Consider the following 20,512-nt stretch of genomic DNA (forward strand, 5'->3'; position numbering starts at 1 on the left):
TATATGATAATACTTTATTTAAAAAAATAAGCTTGAATGAACCAATATTCAGCAGTGCAAACGCTGCAGAAACAAATGAAAACAACGCTTTACATATTACAACTGACATTTACAAGCATATGCTGCTACGGTTAATTCAATAAAAGTAATTACCTTGTATATGTAATTATTATCTACGTTGTATTTCTTCTTGATTTACCGAGAATTTCGCTGTTCTCTTTCAATAATTATTTTGACTCACATGGTTCAGTGCAAAATCATTGACAGAAAACTGCATGTTTTTAGTTATTTCCCTGGGAAAATATAATTCAACGTTCTTGACAAATAATTGTATAAAATGCATTCGTTGAGAAAGCAACACATAACAATGAATGTGGTTATTGTGAAACATGAATTATCGCAAATTCAATGGAATTAACATCTCGGATCAAACATAATTAATGGAAAACATATTTCGTAGAATATTATAAAATGCCAACTTAATATAGAATTCGTTTAATAATGCAAATTTAATAAATGATGCTATTAGAAACTTTTATAACAATGTTTTATGTCATATCGACTGTATAAAAACAACCTACATTTAAGGTATGGATTAAAAAATCTACATAAAGTTTGAAAATTATGATAGATATGAATTAGATGCGTTCTTCTATTTAATGCATAATATTGATGTTTTAGCACCACAGAAATATCTTGTTAAACTCAGCAATTATTTTTGGAATTTCGAACGGAACTATTTATATGAATCACAGTAGTAACTTAACTGTTAAACATTAGTCATGACTGAATAGATATCTGAAGTTATTCTTAATTATATTCTTAGCTTTTTACTTAATCTCCCAAAGATGAAAAAAATTGCCAAACCAGAGCGTAGCACGTATACTCGTTACGTTACAGGTCTTTGCAAGCCCATCCTGTTGATAAAGTAAAACGTATTCCTTCATAAATTCTGTACAGATTCCAGAATTCAATGCTGATACTTATCATTTTATTCACATAGTATAAAACGACGAATACAAGGATTCTACAGGAATCGGATTTTAACAAACTTATATGTTAACATAAGGCAGTGATAAATGTATGTAATTTTAATGATAATTGTAAAGTAAAGACGTGAAGTCATTTCGAATCAGTAAATAAAAATTCTACTCAAAAGTCAATCACCAGCCAACAGTAAGATTAGAATTGATATATACTGATGCATGAACTAGCGGCTCCTACTTTCTTTTCAGAAATATCGCTCATAAAATTTAAATATAAAAAAAAAACACGTCAGCGAAGGCTGCTGAATTTTTAGTTCGATTGTTTTAAAAAAGATATTTCAATATTTATATATATTTTTTATTTAAGCTTTCCGAAACAGATATTGCCAATAATGTTTAATAAAAGAATGTTACCTTGGATAATCGAATGACGATCAAGTTCCTGGATACTGCACTCCGCAACAGTAAGACACGGTGCTGAATATAAATAACTAAAAATTAATTGCGATAAAATTTTATGAGATATTAAAAACCGGGAAAATATATTCCGGTCTAATGACAGAAAATAAGATAGGATACACGAAAAGTAAAATATATTTCTTTGTATCCTTTCTGGAGATAAAACTTGGGTCAAACCATTCGCTTAGTTTGATATCTTTATATATGTATATTAATTTATATTAATGTTTTAATATAGTTATAAATGCCTTTAATTAAATTAACTGTATTGAATGAGTTAACGAGTGTCGGTAAGGTTGATAATCCCGGCAATGTTGATATAATTTCAACTTAATACATCATGCTCAAAGAACATGTGGCAGCTATTTGGGCAATTTCAGATATCTGATTTTTATAAAGATTTATATATAGCTAATATACGTCAATGAACCCTCATCATATTTGAGTATAATATATATATATATATAGAACTTTCTTCCTGAAGTATAAACTGTATATTCCTTATGAATGTGATCAATTATGATAAGACACCAATCAAACAAAATGTCAAGCTTAATCCGTAATTTGTTGGTATTTCTAGGAAGAAAACAAATTCATATAAATGTTACTTTAAATGTAAAATGAAGATACAAGATACCGCACATTAAAATCATATGATTTCGAAGACTCAGTTGTTAGCATTGAATTGATGGGTGCAAACAAGTTTTTACCGCGCAGTTGAGACTTCAGGAACATACTGAGTCTCTTTAGAAACACTTTTCTCGTTTTCTCTTTTATGTCATCGCCAAATAAAAACACGCCAGGTACTTATCGCTCTTATATTTCACCATATAGCAAAATGATGAATATCATGGCTGTTCTCCTGCCTTGTTTAAATTAACTAATGAACATTTCAATTTCCAAATTTATATTTATGTCCTTACTCCACTGCTGTACAGTTTGACTCAAAAAGTCAATTTCTATTGATGCTCTTCTGTCGTTCCCCTCCGGTAGCTAACCATCTTCCTCTCTCTAAGAATATGATTAGGAATAAAAGTTGCGAAAAAAATATTTTTCCTATTAATCACTATATATATAAAATAAACTCATTCCCCCCTCTGATTTTAACCTTAATAGGATTAAAATAAAGACATTTCATGCAAATATAATATGCACAAACTGCAGCACAATATATGAAGTTTGTTAAAGGCCTATTACCTCTCCACTTCCTCGAAAATCGTGGATACATATATTTATCTGCCTAAATCGGCTAAGATCAATGGAAATTGTAAAATATTTTATCTCTTATAAATTCTCCTTCACCCGCCACCACTTAACACCGTTACTGGATCGTTCACAAGGGGCAGTTACGAAGGAAGACCGGTTTGGCATTTCTTTACTTCGTAATTGCTTAAAAAAACTGGAATGGAATTTTAATGAATCGAAGGGTTATTTATGCCATTATTTTCACTTTTCGCGGTGTATTTTTTTCGATTGTTTTCCCGATTCCTTTTGTAAAGAATCTTTACATTTGTTTGCTGTTTTGTTTTGTTTTGTTTTGGTATTGCCGATTTTTTAAAGAAGTTTAACATCGTTTGTATTTTAATATTTAAACAGGGTTATTACCTTGCTATTTCTTTACTTAACCCCCCTTTTATACTTACACCTCCAAACAACCGGGCAACGCCAGGTCCCCCGGCTTGTTTGTTTTATATTTCCAGCCATCCCTTTCATTTTAAACGTTCTTATTATCACAACATTTATAATCTATCACAACTACATTGAAGATTATTTTGCTGCTTTTGCAGTTCTTTCAAAAATAATTAGGTAGTATTGGTCCTAAACACCTTTTTACGCGCATTTTTCAGCTGCTAGTTACTTTCCGATTTTGTATATTTTATATATCACTGTCATGTCTTCCAAAGCAATTTCAACACGCACTTATAATGTAGTTTCAAACATTCTGTCCTTTAGCAGGATATTTAACGAATAAAATCGTATTTCATACACAATACATTCTTGTAATAAGATCATCCAGTAACGTCTATCCTCTCGTGGGTTCCTGGGAACGATTTCAATCAATCATATCCTATCAGGTACAGGCCTTTTAAATTACGTATGGACTTCATTTGTCTCCTCAAATCTTTAACAGAACCCTCTTTATTATACTATCGAGTTTTTAACGCATTCTATCAAGCTATGTGTCATCAAACATGATGCTCTCTTAACCATTTACTTGACCAAAACTTTATGCCTGCTTATGATTATGGGTCACTGCTTTTGTTTCATTGTTTTCCGGATTTCTTAAAGAATACTTTCTGGTTTGTTTTTAATAATTTATTGCCGTTAAACCGCTGAACTCTATAATCTTGAAAGCGTTTGACATCATCTGCTGTTTTTAGCTTCTACAGTAGTATTAATCATTAGCGAACCGTTCGAATCGTCTATCCACTTATTTTTTACTTGTTTCCGTCTTCTTCTGTTTTTTAACCATGTCAAATTATCCTTAGTTATTTTCTAATTATTATTATTATTATTATTATTATTATTATTATTAATAATAATAATAATAATAATAATAATATTTGCAGTATTATTATTAATAGTAGTAGTTATAGTATTATTATTATTAGTAGTAGTAGTAGTAGTAGTAGTAGTAGTTTGCTATAGCTTATAACTCTCCCAACATGAGAGGTTATTAGTTTAAGTTAGTTTCTATCCCTTGAATTTTAGTTTAAACGGTATAAAAGGCCTGGAGCATCTCCAAGTCAGTAATAATTTCCAGCCAGTTTGTGTGAACTGTTTGCCTACGGCACATTATAGTCCAGATAGTTTTAGTTCGTTTTAAACCTGGATGTGAATACCTTAAAACCGCGTGAGCCATCATTTGCATAATCAATAAAATAATAATTCAATGAAGAATTCACCTTCACGATACATACCTTAGTTTTGTCTTTCGTACGACATATCACGCATTTATCTTTTTTTATGTGACACTAAATACATTTTACCATCTATACTTCTAATTTCTATTTAATCTCTTCTACCTTTCAGTTTCAAATAAAATCATTTATTTTACTAAGCGAAGCTATATAGAAAACCAATAACCAAATATATGTAACGATGCACACGAGATCAATACATAGTTTGTCTTTAACACTATCCCATACTTTAATAACTCGTATTTAATGCTTATTCCTGAATACCTTGTAATTGAGCTGCTTTCCCACAGGTTACAAGTTTGTCGTCTTAATACCCAATGTCCATACAGCTCTAGATATCATATTTTTCAACAGTAGTTGAAAATGACCTTTACAATGATTTAATTTCTTATCCTTGCGTGACACCAGTCATTTAAACGTGGTTAAGTATCAGCATTAAAAATAATTATCCGTAAGGTTTTGTTCCTATAGTGGTCAATAAGATTTATGCTCGTAAAAGTAATCTCAATAAAGCCAATTAGCGAAATGAAACGCAACATATACGGGTTTGTTTTACTATACACACAGATTAGAAAAACTTGTGAAAAAACAAATATATAAACAATTAAATGTAATCTTAGGTAAGATAAGTTTATTTCCTATCTATTTGGACATTTTGTTAATGTTTTTTCTCACTTTAACACGTGTAATCGGTTTGAAAAATCATGCAGTTTTCATCAATATATTTTAAAAAGACAAATGGCGGCGGGATCTTAGTATAATTAGTTAAGTTTGGGAAACTGCCTTCAACCTAAAATATTATACAAAATAGTGTTAGAAACAAACGCAATATGTGTCACCCGATGTCACGTAAAGATATACTGCGTGAGTTCCTAACAGTATTTTTTATAATGAAACGGTATTTTATGTGTATTGTGTGCTGTATTTTTGCTTACTTCTCTTATATATTGAGATAATAAGTCGTTTGTGATTGCAAATGCTGACTATTATAGAAGTAGTTATGCAATTTCAGTTATAAATGATGCGTGTCATTTGAAGTTTTTACTTTTTACAAGCAACAGTGTTTTAGAAATTATAGTAATGCTTAATTTACGTATATAGTTGTATCGTTGGGGGACTAATTATACACAGATATAAAATATAGAAAAATTAAGTAAGACACAATGAGAGGAATCTGTGCTGGATGGCAATACTTGAAAAGTAAGTAGAACAAAAACTGATAATAAGTTTTTGCATTCCAATTGGCAGCTGTTTTATTGTCTTTAATCACATTCTCTTTCTTTACTTACACGGGAAATGTAGGCAAATGCTTGAGCCATTTTCACAACAATAGTAGATATTGAAAATTTTCATTGTTTATATCCGTAGTTTAAAGCAAGTTGCTACATTTGTTATAACGGGTGTGATTATTGCGATTTCCTTCCTATTAAAAAATATTGGTTCGTAACGCATCACAATATAATTATAGGAAGCAAATTTTGTTTTATAGGGAGCAATGCTACACAATTGAAATGTGTGAAGCCGAAGGATATAACATAATTAAAATGCCAATTCATTAGACTAAAACGGGGCGGAATTAAAACGAGAGCCAAGAATACATTCGTTTTATAAAATATATGCAAGTGTTGTTTACGCTCTGACCGAAAGTGAGGTGTATATTTTGTGAATATGAACATTAGAGCTTTCTGAGAAAAGTGTGGTTTATGAAATGAGTTAGAGTGAAAAGGAAACGGAAGAGGAAGAAACTACGGACCCCTGCGTTTAATCTGTCGCAGCGGGGAGATGTTGATACGATTTTAAATTAGCAGACGTTTACTTGCCTTCGTTTTCGTTTTGATCTGAAATAATATTATACCCTCATCGCAGTTAATTCCCTATCTCAGGTGGTTATGTGTTTTCTAGTAGCGACTTCATTATATATCTATTTTATTGATGAGCTCTATTTATTTTCTTATTTGGTTTATTTCTCGCTTCTTTATCCGTTTATTTGGTGCCTGTATTTTTAATTTATTTTTTATTTGTGTAATTAAAATATATGGGATATGGTAAAATTTACAGGCAGTAAACAAATATAAATGCGTATATGCATGATGTAAATAAATGGTAATATACTAGGAGTTATATTCTTCACTATACCTCGAGCTCTAAAGTATTTACACAGCAAAACATTACCTGTGTAATTATATAGTAGTTCTGTAATACATTGAGCACTCATAAATAATCACGCTGACTCATTAGATTTACGTCTAGGGAACCAATATAAAAACCATTATACGCATAAACATACATATGTACATAGATGTATACACACACACACACACACACATATATATGTATATATATATATATATATATATATATATATATATATATATATCGTTGTTGCCTTGGAAGAACTTGGATACGAATATACATTTTGCTCATTAGGAGTGAGCCAGATACAAGGTGTTAAAGGTAATCAACGATGCACATCTTCGCATCGCACACATTTTTTCTCACTATTCGCTTCGGCAACCATGTGCTTTACATGTATGTTCAGCAGGTTTCCGGTACACCGTTACCTGGAATACCACGTTTTCTCTTACACACCATTTTATTCCGGGGCACACCACCATCACTGACTTAAACGGGGTCCCACATACGAACCTTGAAATTCGTACGAATCGGCGCTGTACATTCAGCGTCTAGCCTCCCCAAATGGTCACTTATCTTGTACTGACCAGACTCACCATTGCTTAATTTGCGTAATCTGGCGGGGAACAATGTGTCAACGTGGTCGGGCCGTATATATATATATATATATATATATATATATATATATATATATATATATATATATATATATAAAAGGGGTGTATACATATATATATATATATATGTATATATATGCGTAAATCAATACATATATAGAGTATTTATATATACATATACGTACAGAGTATATATTACATATATATATATATATATATATATATATATATATATATATATATATATATATATATATATAGCAAAGCAAGGCGTGCTGTTGCTGTGTGTAGTAAACGAGTAATTGTTTTTAATAAGATTCCATAAAAAATAAATCAATTCAGAAAAATCGCAACAAAGTTATGAATTTTCTATCAGCAAGGATAGCAAACACTTATGACTAATATTATAAAACAACTGTATGAACTGATCACTCACAGCGAACGCAGAAAACCAATAAAATGTATTAACTGAGTCAAAAGTAGCATAAATCAGAGCTCATTTTCACTGCAATTAATTAAATAATCCTAAAATATCGATTAAAAAAACGAAAGACAAAACTAAATGTGAGACATAAATTAAAACCCTCAAGCATTTTTTGTAACTTTGCATTAGTTTGATATCCTTATTAAACACCGGAAAAAACATCAAAATTATGACAGTGATTAAATTTAATTAAAAATATTCTGTAATGAACGCGTGAAACGACGTCTTAAATTACGTAATCATAACAAAAAAATATTAATACTCCAATTAGTGATGTTATGCGCGTTTGATAACTGAAGGAGGCGGACTTTAGAGTGAAAACAGAACGCAAAGTAAAATGAATTTTCAAACTAATTTGTCACAAAACTAAATTAGTAATGCACATTTTAAAACAAAATTGTGCATGTTTCTAGCTATATAAATTCGTGCTAATTCTAACTAAATTTATATTACCAATTCATTGACAAATCATTAAATAAGATAAACAACGAAAACACAAGTAACAAACTAGAGCAAGACTCAGTGAAGAATGAAACGTTTATTTTTCAAAGATCTATGATGGCTGCTCCGAATTTTCTTAACACGAGCATTTTAATATCATACTTTATGTGATGTCGTTAATTACTTTCGATTTAAAACGATTTACTGTTTAGGTGTAATTGAATCCAAACTTCTATTTTAGCAAGCATCAGATAATTTCAGTTACACTGTGCACAAAGTGTTGTAACGGCCCCGACAGACTATCTCTGCCGTGATACAAATTAGTTCAACACGACGGCAGTTGTTCTGAAGTTGTTATCAGAAAAGATCCTTCAAAATTGAATTGTAATTAATTTAAATAAAAAAAACAAGTGAAAAATGCATGGTTCTCCTCTGAGTTCACAATGAACGAGGCATTAATAAATGAGTTCACCGTTTGCCCCCTTCCCTTCATTTAGACCCAAAAGTGCCAGGGACGTAAAATCCTATTGAAAATAATTAACCGATTCAGGTTTAGGCCTTAACATATGTGAATTTGAGTTCTTCACCATGAAAAAAATGACTAAATCCATCATTTGTCTCCCCCATTTAGCCCCGATCGTTCCCAAAGCCTTAACATATTTAAATTCAGCGCCCTACAAAACTGACAAAGACAAATAGGCATGTGTAATTGTTATATTAAACGAAACATCGTATAGATAATAAATATTTTCTTGAAAAAGGATTTCGGCCTCAACAGAAAGATGTTCAACAAAATGTTTAACCATAAAATTTACCAAAAACTATTAATATTAAACTATAAAAAGAAAGATACTAGAATTTAAGCAAAAAATATTTTATTTCAACTCAATCAGATGTGCCTTATGCACTAATAAAAATGCAATTGGCATTTTGTTGAACTTTTTAAGATTTTAAATATTTATAAATTTTCTCATTATAAAAAACGATTATTATATTGATTATAATTTTTTGACAGATGAATATAAAACATTAGAAGAACAATGCAAAATTATCCAATTATATCAATAAATATTAGTAAATTGTGTAAATAAATCTTGAAAAAAATGATTATTTAGTAAATTGATTTTAATTTATTGTTCATTTAAAAAAATATTCAAATATTTAAAATCACTTAATTGTCAGCACATTTTTTCATTATCAAAAAAGATTATTGGATTATTTTTAATTTGCAAAATAAAAACCGGCAATGAAAAAATCGTAAATCAGCAAAAATTAATAAATTGTTTCATTATAAAAAAAATATTTATATACTACAGATATAATCTATGTTTAATTAATTTTAATCAAGTAAAACAAATGTTTTCTTATCAATAGCATTGAAATAAAACAATCGTTTTTATTATGATAAAATGTAATGAATTCGCTGATTCTGGATGTTTTAACTGTACTTCTATCTTTCCAAATTAAAATTAATCTAATAAATGTATTATTATGACAAACTTTATTGATAATTTAGTGACTTTAGATTTTTCTTATGATTTAAAAATTTGTCTTCTAATGTTTTTTATGCAATTCATTTTATTTCTTCTGTCAAAAAATTATAATCAATATAATAATCGTTTTTTATAATGAGAAAATTTATAAATATTTAAAATCTTAAAAAGTTCAACAAAATGCCAATTGCATTTTTATTAGTGCATAAGGCACATCTGATTGAGTTGAAATAAAATATTTTTTGCTTAAATTCTAGTATCTTTCTTTTTATAGTTTAATATTAATAGTTTTTGGTAAATTTTATGGTTAAACATTTTGTTGAACATCTTTCTGTTGAGGCCGAAATCCTTTTTCAAGAAAATACCTAACTTTTTAAAATTCTATTCATCAACAACATAAGCAACAATAAAAATAATAGAATTATATTTATTAATTAATAGAACATGCTAATGATCACAGGAAAAGTATTACATAAAAAAAAATTTACAGAAATTTTTTTAAAATTCTGAATTTAAGTGATTCATAAAAGTGCTATCGTTCGCCTGCAGGGATACAGTTATAGCCCCATACCACGCTGATTGGGAGGTTAGCACTCAAGTTTTTGCTATTTCGATTGGATATATGGTCTGATTTTTCTCAATTATTTGTTTCTTTTATATTTTTCCAAAGAAATGCCAATATTGATGGACGACATTTTGGAATGAAAATTAAAATTATATGAAATATTGGTGTCACTGATAATATTTCACTTGTTATTATTCTAAATAATGCAAGTAAAATGCCCAAATCGGCTTTCATAAAAGTGAAGAATATCTGGTTTTACAATGAAATTTCTGCAAAAAAAATTTATTGAAATATATAATTTCGGAATTAATTCATTGAGGATCGTAATTTTAAAATAAAAATCTATTTGTTTGAACACACACATATTCCATTGCAGTAGAAAACATTCTAGTGGCTTTTTCAAAATGCTCAGTATTTTGTTGACAATATTTGCGAATTGAAGAGTCAGTTTTGAGATAAATTTTGAATTGCTTGAGTGTAAATAAAATTGTTGCTTTTTTGTAACTCTAGTATCTTCCTTTTTAGAGTGTAATATTGATCAATAGTTTTCAGTAAAATAATTTTCCTGTTAAAATTTTATAGTACATTTATCTCTTGAAGCAGAAATCTTGTCTCCAGTTTAGTTATGATTCATAACAGTGCTATTGTTCGCCTGCAGAGTTACAGTTACAGCCCCATGCCATGCCTAGGTGATGGTTGAATTTTAAAAGCGAAAACCACCACTATTTATTTCTATTGAATGTATGACCTTGTTTTTATCAAATGTTTGCTTCCTTTATATTTTTTCAAAAAAAATGCCAACAATATTGGACATTTTGGAAGGAAAATTGACATTACTAGAAAAGTTAGTGTCACTGACAATATGCCACTTATTATTATTTCTAACAATGCAAGTATAATGCCCAAAATCGACTCTATTCAAAGTGTGCAGAATAGCTGTTTTTACTTTGAAATTTGTTCCAAAAATATTTTGTTTTTTTGTACTGAAATTCATAATTTCAGCATTAATTCGCCGAGGATTATAATTTTCAAACATAAATCTATTTATTTGAACACACAAATATTTCATTGCAGTAGGAAACGTTCTAGTGACATTTTCCAAGTGCTCAGTATTTTGCTGACATTTGATACAATGTTTGAGCACTGAAGCATCAGTTTTGAGCAAACTTTTAAATTGCTGTCGACCATCAGTAGGATGAAGTTGAATAACTAATCTCTGTGGTATTCCAGCAATCTGCAAGGTTTGGAACCCACAGCCAACTTTAAAGGTGCAATTACATTCACTATCTTGTAGTCTTTGGCAGTTTTGTTTGTGTATTCTAAGACATTTCATCACTTTACTTTCTTCAAAAGTGAATAATTGTTTGGCACTGTCAGGGCACTTGTTTATCAAAGATTCCCAAAATGCAATAGCACATTCTTGTTGGCCACTATTAAAAACGCCTCCGATTGATTCTCTAAGATCAGCAACACTGTGAGTGCCAGGGACAAGCAATCTTTTTAAGTTCTGAATTGGCAAATCAATGTTTGGAATGCTTTTAATGATGTTAGACAACAAAGGAAGGTGGTAAATTGTCTGAACAATACTGTTAGCAAAACAAGCATTTCTTTCATTGATCAATTTGAGGTCCAAATTATTTTGAGAAATTGAATTGTCTATTTTCAGCCATTTTCTATTTGGACTATTATGTTTTTGCTTCAAATCATGATCTATAACGATTGTTTTTTTTCGTTTATAAGTCTGTTTGTACAATGACAAACTTTGAGGCTTAACAGAACAAGGAGGAAGCGGTGGCAAATCAACCCTGTCTCTTTTGGCCCTCAATCTATTATATTCAGTCCATGCACTTTTGTTACACATGGTCAATTTATGAGGGTCAAGGTCGATCAAATAGACATTGCACAGCTTTCTAGCACGTGACAAAGCTACATAGGCCATTCCATCTGAAAAGACATCAGATCCCAAGTCAACAATGATACCATCGACTGAAATACCTTGGGTTTTGTGGACAGTTAAAGCATAGCTGAGTGACAAAGGTATTTGAGATCTAGTCACAAAGAGGCCACGAGAAAGTTCATAGTCAGCTTGCACAAATTCAACATTGACTGCATGATCCATATGATCAAATTTTACAGTCACAGCAACAACTTTGCCATCTTTCATTTGTATTTCAGTGACTGTACCCATTGTACCATTGCAAAGTCCTTTTTCGATATCAATATTCCGACGCAACATGCATCTAGCACCAATTCCAATTTTAAGCACAGTTTCAAGTCCAGCTGTGTCAGAAATCTTTTTAAGTTTAGAAGTTTTTGGTGTCTGTTTTGATTTTTTTTTTGTTACGGTTTTTTGTCTTAAGTTGGAATCAGTTGCTGAAATTTCAATGATATGAATATTATTTTTTTTCAACATTTTATAATTCACTTCCTCAGCAGATTCATTTGTGGGTACAATGCAAATAATATGCATTTTCTTTTGCAAATTTTGCAAAAGATCAGTAACTTGATCAATATTTGCTTTTTGTTTAGGATTGATTCGATGCCTTTTCAAGATCTCAATATCCTGATCAGTTGGTGACCCAAGTCTAATTCTGTTAAGAATATTAACAAAGTTTTCATTGTCATCTTTTTGTCGCATATTTATGGTCAATTCATCATAATCGAAATATGACCACAAATTTATACCAGCAATTCCCAAATTTGATTTTCTAGCATCTTGAATAGATATTTTGGAAAATACAGGTTTTTCATTAACAGGTGGAAGCTGGAATAAATCACCAAATGCAACAATTGACATGTTTGCAAATGGATACACTTGTTTCCTAATATCACCAAAAACATCTTGCAAACGTTGGTGAATAAATGCTAATTGCAAGTGACTAACCATGCTTATTTCATCAATAATGAATAATCTCACATATCCAAGCATGGTTCTCAAACTTTTTATTTTATCCTTTGATAATGGTTCATATTTAGGTGTAGAACCATGCTGCACATTTAGTTGAAAGACTCTATGGCATGTAGATCCTTTCAAAATGTAAGCACTGACACCAGTAGGAGCACAAATAACTACACTGGGTCCATTGATGGCAGGATATGTGAGAGTAATTTTATCTGCCAGTGCATTGATCAGAAAAGATTTGCCCACACCCCCAAAACCACTAATAAATTTGAGAATTTGTGGACAATCGTCACAATTGCACCTGTGAATAGGGTTTTCCTCATTCCAATGAAGATTTTGTTGCTCAAGTTTGGAAATAATTTCATTATAAATTTCTTTTTGAATGAAATTCAATTTTTGCTCATTTTCTAAAACTTGAGCTTCAGTGACATGTCTGATTTGAGGCATATTTAAATCAGCTTCATTTTTATCTGCCTCTTTAGCCATATTAGGATCGCAATCAATTTGATCATCATCAGCGTTATTTTCATTTGCATAATTTTTAGATTTTTGCTCTATTTTTTTGCTTATTTCAATAGCATCTTTAATTTTTTTCTTAATACTTTCATAATTTGTCATTTCAGACAAATATGGAGCATTTTGATAAAATGATTGCTCATATGATTTACAGCCATCAAGTAAATCAATTTCTTCTTGGCGCCAAGGTTTGAACAGCATCAACAAATTGTGATAATATCGTTCTTTTGTTTCAGAAGTCAATCTCACATTTGGCGTCTTTATAGCTTTTTCTTTCACTTTTTTTAAAAAGCCATGATTATTTCGCAGCTTCAATGAAACTTTCTCATCATCATTTGTGGAAGCATTCATTGTTCTTTCATAGTTTCTCGCAACATAGTACAAACTTTTATTTTCCATAGAATCAGGTCTATTCGGGTACCATGTTTCAACCATATTGCCATAATACAAATCTGTAGAATCAGGCTGCATTTGATCCAATTCTTCTTGTGGCAAAAATCTGCGGGTTCTATATTCAGGTATATCAGCACCGACCCACATTACAGTTGCAGAAGCTCCAAACAAGTGATGTCCCAACAGCTTATCAGCAACTTCATAAGCTCCTGAATCTCTTTTGGACAATGTATAAAGACCAGCGCTTTTGCATTTACCATAAAATGATTTTGATTGGTCCAATGACCACACACCTTCAGTCTCAGATGTTTCATATTTAGTCTGATAGCTGGTGATGTAATGGTTCAGAATCATTGAATTGTCAGAAATGTACTGCAAGTCAATATTAGACTCCCACATCATCAAAATAGCTGGGTTGTAAGCATTAATGTACTGCTCTTGTGAGCTTCTATTCAAATTATACAATTTTTTAATTTTTTTGCCACATTTATGTGACCTAACACTTTCTTCAATTGTGTTAAATTTGAAATTTCCAGCAGATTTAGGAAATCCATAGCGACAAATTGTGTAAAATTTATTTCTGACAAATTTTTTACGGTAACATGATCCACCACAAGTGTGTCTTTGCACTTTATTCACCAAATAGGCTAATTTAGGTGATTTAAAATGGTTGGGAAGTTGACAAGTAATAATAGATTCAATGAAAGTTTGGACTATTTTGTGTGAATCTTTGTCAGTCTCATCAAAAATAGGAGCATCTTTGCAGTACACTTTCATGTGTACATGAGGAGTGCCTCTGTTTTGATACTCTAATCGCCAAAAATAATGGGCAACTTCAGTCAGAGGGCCGTTTTTGTCAAGTATGACAATCTTCAAAAATGATGTGAATCTATGATAAAAATGTTCACTGACTGCCACAATATCATCATTATTTATTTGTCCAAATTTTTTAGTTGTATTATTCAACTTTTCAAGAAATTCGTGCAAATCTTTGAGGATATATTCATTGCAAGACAGTGTCAAAAAGAAAGTGGGTACTCCATAACACTCATCAAAAGCTTGCAAATCCGTGTATTTTCGAGCCCAAAATTCCTTAGATCCTCGCATATTTGCCATCATCATCGACAAATTGCCTTCCAGTTGCTTATCATTATTTGTCAATCTTTTTTTCAGTTCAGCAACTGTTATTTTTGGCATTTTTGCTGTTTTCATTATAGCATAAATACCAGCATCAATGGCTCGTTTATCAGCTTTATCGGCAGAAAACATCAAATATTGAATATTTCTTCTGAATCTAGGATCACAATGGTTCAATCGATTTCTGATGTACATGTATGGTTTTACTTTGCCATATGGACGTTCATTTGAAAACATTCCAAATCTACCTCTTGTGAACAAATCAGGAAAACAAAACAATTCCAATAATGGGTCATTGTCAGTTAGTAATACTCCTTCAACTCTTTTTTGCCTGAAAATCGTCAAATCCTTTTCAGGTGGCAACATTGGTTGCATTTCAATGAGCGTGTGATGCTCATATGAAATCTGAGCCCCAGTCTGAGTCAGAAAATGATCCATTTTCAGACTATCATTTCGCCCAGTGCATGTGACAATTTCATCCAAGTTGGCATTTCGATCAATTTTAATGTCATTGTACAAGATATTGTTGTTTTTCAACCAATCCAAAGCTTTGAGAACTTTATCCATATTAACCAATGAGCGCCAAATAATATTTTTTTTGTTTGGCAATGTATCAACTATAATTTCAAGTAATTTATGATCATTGTTTGGCAATGTATTCATAGCATGGTTGATAGTTGTTTCCATTGGCATTGGCAAATGACTAGCTATTCCTCTGATAGCTGGGATCAACTGGCTTTGCAGTCCTTTAAACTTGTATGGCACCAATTTAATTATATTCATAAAGCATTTGGCTCTTTGAATAAGAAGACTTTCATACATATTCAAAATGGAGATTTCAGGTGGGATGTGATCAACTTGAAGACCATTAATCGATGCCAAATTTGGTACTTTTTTGTATGTTATCATATCCGATTGACATTTTTTGCATACAATACATGGTAATGTGTAATTTGCTTTAATAATGTTAAGTATTGTTTGAGATTTTATTTTATCCCAGTTGTCCCATTCATGCAATTCTGAATCTTTTTTGCGCATTTTGCAAATGTCACAATGATTTATTTTAAAATCATAAATTGCCTTTTGAAATTTTTTAAACAAATTGGCATATTTTGTTGTTACATAAACCTCAGTGTGAAATTCATTTTCATTTGAAAAGGATTCATTGTAAAGGTCAGAAATAGTAGCATCTCTGCTAACCTGGTAAATTAACTCAGTATATAATGACCAGTCACCTTCAAGTATTGCGATGTCATATTTGTTAAGCCATGTTCCAATCGACAATAATCGATATACTTTTCTGATCACTGTTCTCAGGTGTTGCGAGTGTGGTGACAAGAGTTTCAGCAGGGCCAGCTTGTCCGTGCAATCACTTTGGCCACAGCAATAAATTCTATCAGAATGCATACCTTTGCAACTTTGGAAACTATCCAATTTCTTCCTCATTTGAGCAATTGTCAAATTCGGACTCAAATCAGACAAATTGTTATGCAATCTTTTAGCATATTCCAATTTCTGAGCTGAGTCTGGACAGCCATCTTCGATTCTACACAGACGAGTCATTGATATTCTGTAGTCACTGTTATTAATTTGATTTTCATTGTTTTCATTTATGGGGACTTCAAATGTGTTTAATTCACTGCAATCACATTCTTGGCAATGCATAAATTTAAAATTGTGTCTTGACAACTGAGCCAATGGCACATATTCATATTTGCTTTTATCGCAAAGAAAGTGCTCATTGGTGAAGCAGTGGAACAAATTATTGCCCCAATAAGTCTGCAGACCGTCATTGTTGGCTTTTTCTACATAAGAGTGGATGCATCTGAAGTACTTCTTCAATTGGTTGATCATGAAGTTCCTCATGCCAACTCCTTCAATATATTTCTTGTTGACAGTGCTGAATGCACTTTTATTAGCCAATCTGCGTTCCTGTAGGTCTGTTATATTCTCTTTGACAATATTTTTGTATGACATAATCATTTTCCGCATTATAATCATTTTTTGCATTAATTCATTATAACATCTTCGTCGTTTTTTAATTTGTCTCATATTTCTAATCAGAATGTGTCGATGTAAATTAGCATCTTTGCTTGACATTTCGAATTTGCAAGTAAATTTAGATGCTGTTTTTCTATGTTTATTTTTATATTTGCTATAATATGCTTTTGCACAAATTTTTTCTCTATTTTTTTTATAATATTGGGCCATTTTCGCATGCATTTTTTCTCTATTTTTATTGAAATATTTTTTATTTGACTCTTTTTGCTTTTTTTTATAAGTATCATTATTTACCGCCTTGAGTTTTTTTTTATAATTCTGAACTCTTTGTTTTATTTTATCTTTATTTTTTCTATAATATTCAGCTTTTCTAGCTTTTTCAGCAATTTTATCATATACTTTTTTATTGCCATCATTTGCATTGGTGTACTCCATTTCATTTTGCTTATCAATAGGTCCTGGGTTAATTTCGACTCCACCAATGATCAGAAGCATCAGAATAATAGATCTGTTTTTATGCATAATGTAGCATTTATTGTGATAACGAGGCTTACATTCGAAATGAATTATGCAATTTTTAATTGTGAAATATAATTTCTATTTCATAAAAGATATATTTTAATTAAATTTTATCTTGTTCACAGTGAAAATAGAAAAAATATAATCACATATTACATTTTTATAATTATGAACATAAATACAATTTTAATGACTTTGCAATGCAATATAGTTGGCAAAAATATGTCAATTATGTGCAAATTGAACAAGAAACGAGTCAGAAAATGTATAAAAATGGTCAAACAAGTGGTAGGAGTGACAAGCCTTATGCAGTGTCTTGACAAGCTTGAGTTGTCTTTTCCTGTTCTGAGTGCCCTCACTCTCAGAAAGTCTGTTCTTGGCGATATTCTTCCTCTCTTTCACTTGCTTTCTCCTTGCTCATATCTCTCTCTGTTTGTTCCTGAACAATCTATCACTCAGGCTTTCTTTTACTTTGACTCGATCCTTCCTTTTCCATTACAATCTTTTATATTCCCTCCTGCGTCACTCTCTTTCTCTCTAATTAACAGTCTGAGTCTCTAATTGTCACTTTGTAGTCTCAAGTCTCGGATGATCTGAATGAGCAATATAAAAAAAATAAAATAATTAAATAAAGGTCAACAATGAATAGTAGAGAGAACTGAGAAGTATTGAGAGTACTATTGAGAAGAAGAAGAATCGGTCAGGGAGGTGGAAAATAGGGGCAGTGAAAGGGGGGTGGGAACATGACGAAGTGAAAAAGTGGAGGAATAGTGACGTTGAGGTAGGGGAATGGGGAGAGTGATAAATAGATTGTAGAAAATGAGGGGGGGGCGAATGTATAGTAAGGGTGTGCAGTAGTAATATATACATACATGTGTGAAAGGAGAATAAAGATAAATAAAAGAAATGACCCCCAGAATAATATAATACCCTATAAATTTGTCATTTTAATCTAACTCAGCCTATCATCAAAGAAAATGACAAAGATGGCTTTATTTGCTAAATCGTTTTAAAAACTTGACTGTTTATTTCGTTTCTTAGAGTCTTCCAATTTATTTATCGTCTGCTAATGCGTTATTAATCGGTGATTTTTTGGTGGGCGTTGTTGAGCAAGAATAAAAATATGAGATTTAAACTGTTGGGGCATTTTTGACAACTTCTGTGCCCTTGGGGGCGAAATGGGAAGTTTAGAAAACATTTTTTTTTACTATGTAAATCTATATAATGATTATTGTCGTAATATTACTTCTTGTTAATTTTGTACTTAGGTAAAAATGTGCTTCTGCATTTATGTTACCGTTGTTACACGAGTATTTGTTACACCCTTATAGTAAAAATGTTGGTGATCATGCACTTATTGTACCTATTTACTATGCCTCCCCACGGGACAGAGTTAGACACCAGGGTCGTTTTTTAACGCGGAGAAAAGGTACAAAAATAAAAATTGTCTCAGTCGTGACAGATTTCTCCTCCACCGAAAGAGAACATGAAATGGAAGTGCAGCATCTGAAGAACAGATGCACTAATTGTAACACACTATTATTTTCTTAATAATGAGGTTAGGACATTACGTCGTCGCCGGCAAACTTGCGAAGAAACGATAAGAAATATCGAAAGACAAAAACTGGCTGTAACATATTCTTGCATTATTTACAAAAAGTTGTAAATAATGCAAGAAAATGTTACAGCCAGTTACAAAATTAAAAATGATAATAATATATTCATAATATATTCTTGACAGGCCACAAAATCACCGCAATACCACATTTACTCCGGGGAGGGGGGGTCCTACGTAAGTCCCAGGAAGTTGTATAAACGAAGTTTAACCAATTACGCATAACTATAAAAGAAAGTAAGAATTTTATTGACACAGCATTTGTAAACAAACAACAAAAAAGTTGTAAATAATGCAAGAAAATGTTACAGCCAGTTAAAAAATTAAAAATGATAATAATATATTCATAATATTCTTGACAGGCCGCAAAATCACCGCAATCGCAATGCCACATTTACTCCAGGGGGGGGGGGTCCTACGTAAGTCCCAGGAATTTGTATAAAGAAAGTTTTACCAATAACGCATAAATATAAAAGAAAGTAAGAATTTTATTGACACAGCATTTGTAAACAAACAAAAAAAAAAAAAAAATAGTACGCTTACCTGTTTTAAATAATGCAAGAAAATGTTTCATGTAAGGCTGCACCGCAGACATAAATAAACAACTTTTCGGATGTGTGTTTGTTACAATTTAACGTCTGCTCATTCGGTAATAGTCGGTAATTTTCGGTGGGCGGTGGTGAGCATGGATGGAAATGCGGGATTTAAACTAAATTAATTTAGCAATGGTATTAATGTAACGGATAATCAAAAATAGGGGAAAAATCAGTTATGTAATATTTTACACAAATACTGAACAGTAGCCCCCCCTCTCTGTCTGTCTGTCTGTCTCTCTGTCTCTCTCCCTCTCTCTCTGTGTCGCTGTTATTATGGTAGTACGAATAGTGGTTTGTTTATGTTATAGTGGTATAAAAGAAAGTAAGAATTTTATTGACACAGCATTTGTAAACAAACAAAAAAAAAAAATAGTACGCTTACCTGTTTTAAATATAATGCAAGAAAATGTTTCATGTAAGGACCGCAGACATAAATAAACAACTTTACGGATGTGTGTTTGTTACAATTTAACGTCTGCTCATTCGGTAATAGTCGGTAATTTTCGGTGGGCGGTGGTGAGCATGGATGGAAATGCGGGATTTAAACTAAATTAATTTAGCAATGGTATTAATGTAACGGATAATCAAAAATAGGGGAAAAATCAGTTATGTAATATTTTACACAAATACTGAACAGTAGCCCCCCCTCTCTGTTTGTCTGTCTGTCTCTCTGTCTCTCTCCCTCTCTCTCTGTGTCGCTGTTATTATGGTAGTACGAATAGTGGTTTAGTGGA

At 31.3% G+C, this 20,512-nt stretch overlaps 1 protein-coding gene across 1 annotated transcript; it reads right to left on the bottom strand.

The window, feature by feature from the left end:
• Positions 1-1,420: 1,420 nt before the first annotated feature.
• Positions 1,421-20,117, bottom strand: LOC145278177 (uncharacterized). Its single transcript, XM_080130458.1, has 3 exons — positions 19,726-20,117; positions 12,366-18,160; positions 1,421-1,477 (listed from the first exon to the last, which is right to left on the bottom strand). Exons 2-3 carry the CDS (start codon positions 17,568-17,570, stop codon positions 1,421-1,423), a joined length of 5,262 nt encoding a protein of 1,753 aa, XP_079986584.1. The 5' UTR covers positions 17,571-18,160; positions 19,726-20,117.
• Between the last annotated feature and the right edge of the window lie 395 nt (positions 20,118-20,512).

The sequence above is a fragment of the Euprymna scolopes genome, chromosome 6 (genome assembly GCF_053919585.1).
Source record: "Euprymna scolopes isolate OS-2025 chromosome 6, ASM5391958v1, whole genome shotgun sequence".
Lineage (NCBI taxonomy): Eukaryota > Metazoa > Mollusca > Cephalopoda > Sepiida > Sepiolidae > Euprymna > Euprymna scolopes.

What these genes read in the sequence shown, in the direction of transcription:
- LOC145278177 (XM_080130458.1), bottom strand. Translation starts at nt 17,570, where the DNA reads ATGCATAAAAACAGATCTATTATTCTGATGCTTCTGATCATTGGTGGA. An exon ending in ACACAGCTGGACTTGAAACT is followed by an intron (nt 1,478 to 12,365) that starts GTGCTTAAAATT and finishes ATTAATTTTTAG; the next exon opens with TTATTTATATTCAGCACCGT.